We start from the raw sequence: 2,034 nt of genomic DNA, 5'->3' as shown, positions 1-2,034 counted from the left end.
ATACGAAGAAGGTTCGATTCCCTTCCTTTGGAGGGTATTGACATTTCGGGGTTGAGGGGCGTGTCGCTCTTGAAAATCCGCAAAAGGTTGGCTTCCTGGGCTTGAAGGCTGTCTGAGGCGAGAGATCGGCGGTGAAGGTTGGGCGAGAGGCTGGCGGTGAACAATACTGGTGCTCGGCGGGGAGGTGTAATGGGGTGTAACAGATTCATGTATTTGCCGATTATCATACATGCAACAAGTGCACATCAACACTCCCAATTTCGACGTTCCCCACGAGAACAGTGCTGGCCTCTTCACTAACGGCTTGGGTCCGGATGTGTCCTAGCGAAAGCAGCTTACACAGCGGCGTGATTGGAAACTCTACTGGCATTGTGGGTAGCATTGGCATCGTGTCACGTCGCTTCTTCCTAATGTGACAGGTTTCATGTCGAGGCTTGGCAACCGCAGGGGCAGTCGTTACTGGGGTTGTATTCTTGGCCGCCCTCGCAGCCTTTACTGGGGTTGTATTCTTGGCCGCAATCTCCTGCGGTACATCAGAGGGGGGTGGCCACTTCTGTCGTTTGTCAGTACTGGTCGTTGCCAGTTTCAGGCGCATCCGAGCGAGAAGTCGTTCCATTCTATGAGCAGAGATGTAATTGGAGGGCCTCCCACTCCTTGAGGGAACAGACTTGCAGTTGAGGAAATCGTCAACAGGGTCCACTGAGGGAACAGACTTATAGTTGAGGAACTCCTTAACAGGGTCCATTGGCTCGTCCATAAGCGCTAGACACTGCTCCAACCTCGCGGTAAACAAATGAGGATCCTTCGGACATCCCCGGATCCACAGCGTCATGAGCGACGCAAACCAGATCCTCAGTTGCTCGTTGTGACAACCATGCTGACAAAAGCACATGACGTTCGCGACCATGAGCCATCTGTTGGGATGGGTCACCGGGGTATCCTTCTCGTGAAACTCACTGAACGCATCTTTAGTGAGTTGAATGCCCTCGGTGAAGTCTCCTGCCGTCATAGCCTCCGACACGTGCAAAGCCAGCTTCTGTCGTACGAGCTCCAACAAAGGTTCAAACCATACTCCAGTCGGCAGCAGCGAGTGACACCCTGGGTGTCGAGTCACAGCTTGTCGTATGGTTCCCAGCCTTTGAACGGCGTCATGACGCTGGTCAGGCGCGAGCTGTGCAAGACTTATGGGGGAAAAACCTTGAAAGACTGGCGACTTCGTAACGGGCTCACCAAGCGGCACGGTCGTGGGCGCCGCCTGACAAGAGGCCAGCATTATCAAACGGCCGACCAATTCCTTAGGCACCTCCGTCTTCACGTCACAGAAGAATTTCATGCGACTTGGGAAGCGCGAGTTGGCGATCGACGGATGCAAATCGTATCCTTTGAAAGGTATCCTATCCTTGACGTCACTCCACCGCTCACCCCTAAGCATGATTGGATTTAGAAACAGCGGCCAGAGATTCGAGTTCACAAGACTGGTCTTCCTGAAAAAACTCTCGTCGACAGCCAGTATGATCACGTCAGGTGGCAAATTGAGAGCGATTGCAAACCTATCCCAGCCTGAAAGAATTTCATCAGAGCTCTTGTCAAAGCACAGCATCAGCCTCTGGACGTGGCCGATTGAGGAGTGACCAAGAGCCACGCACCGAACTGCCTGGAAGGCTAGCAACGTATGCATAGTCTGAAATTTGACATCGGAAGCATATGCCTGGCCAAGGTGTAAAAAGGCCAGACACACCACGTACCATCTGAGGCAGTCAGCGTTGGGGCTAGGGCTGGTCTCCAGGAGAACAAGTAGAATACACATGTCTGCGAACACCACATCGACGGCCTGCTCCAAGGTAAGCGACGAGCACTCTCTGAGGACGTCTATGGTGAACCACCGAGCTTCTTCAAGCCAAGGAACACTCCTGGAGGACGTCATCTCACGGAGGTACTGTATGCGGTCTCCAGAATCAAGGCAGAACAAGCGCATGCAAGGGTTGGTGGTGGGCTCGATGTGGCCTTCGTCGTACATGTGTATGAAGTGCCAGG

The 2,034-nt window shown here is 53.4% G+C and overlaps 1 protein-coding gene across 2 annotated transcripts; it reads right to left on the bottom strand.

The window, feature by feature from the left end:
- Positions 1-223: 223 nt before the first annotated feature.
- On the bottom strand, positions 224-2,017 carry KVP18_001142 (uncharacterized protein; the record flags this gene model as incomplete). Of its 2 annotated transcripts, none has more annotated exons than XM_067950855.1 (1): positions 224-2,017. In XM_067950855.1, one exon carries the CDS (start codon positions 2,015-2,017, stop codon positions 224-226), a length of 1,794 nt encoding a protein of 597 aa, XP_067808253.1. The 2 variants fall into 2 exon arrangements, with proteins under 2 accessions (XP_067808253.1, XP_067808254.1); XM_067950856.1 differs by having other exon boundaries at positions 224-1,924.
- Between the last annotated feature and the right edge of the window lie 17 nt (positions 2,018-2,034).

Source organism: the organism of the source record quoted next, assembly GCF_019968955.1.
Source record: "MAG: Porospora cf. gigantea A chromosome Unknown PgA_NODE_4822_length_2051_cov_327.868, whole genome shotgun sequence".
Lineage (NCBI taxonomy): Eukaryota > Apicomplexa > Conoidasida > Eugregarinorida > Porosporidae > Porospora > Porospora cf. gigantea A.
Note: the sequence above shows the minus strand (reverse complement) of the source record. Positions and strands in the feature narration are given on the sequence as shown.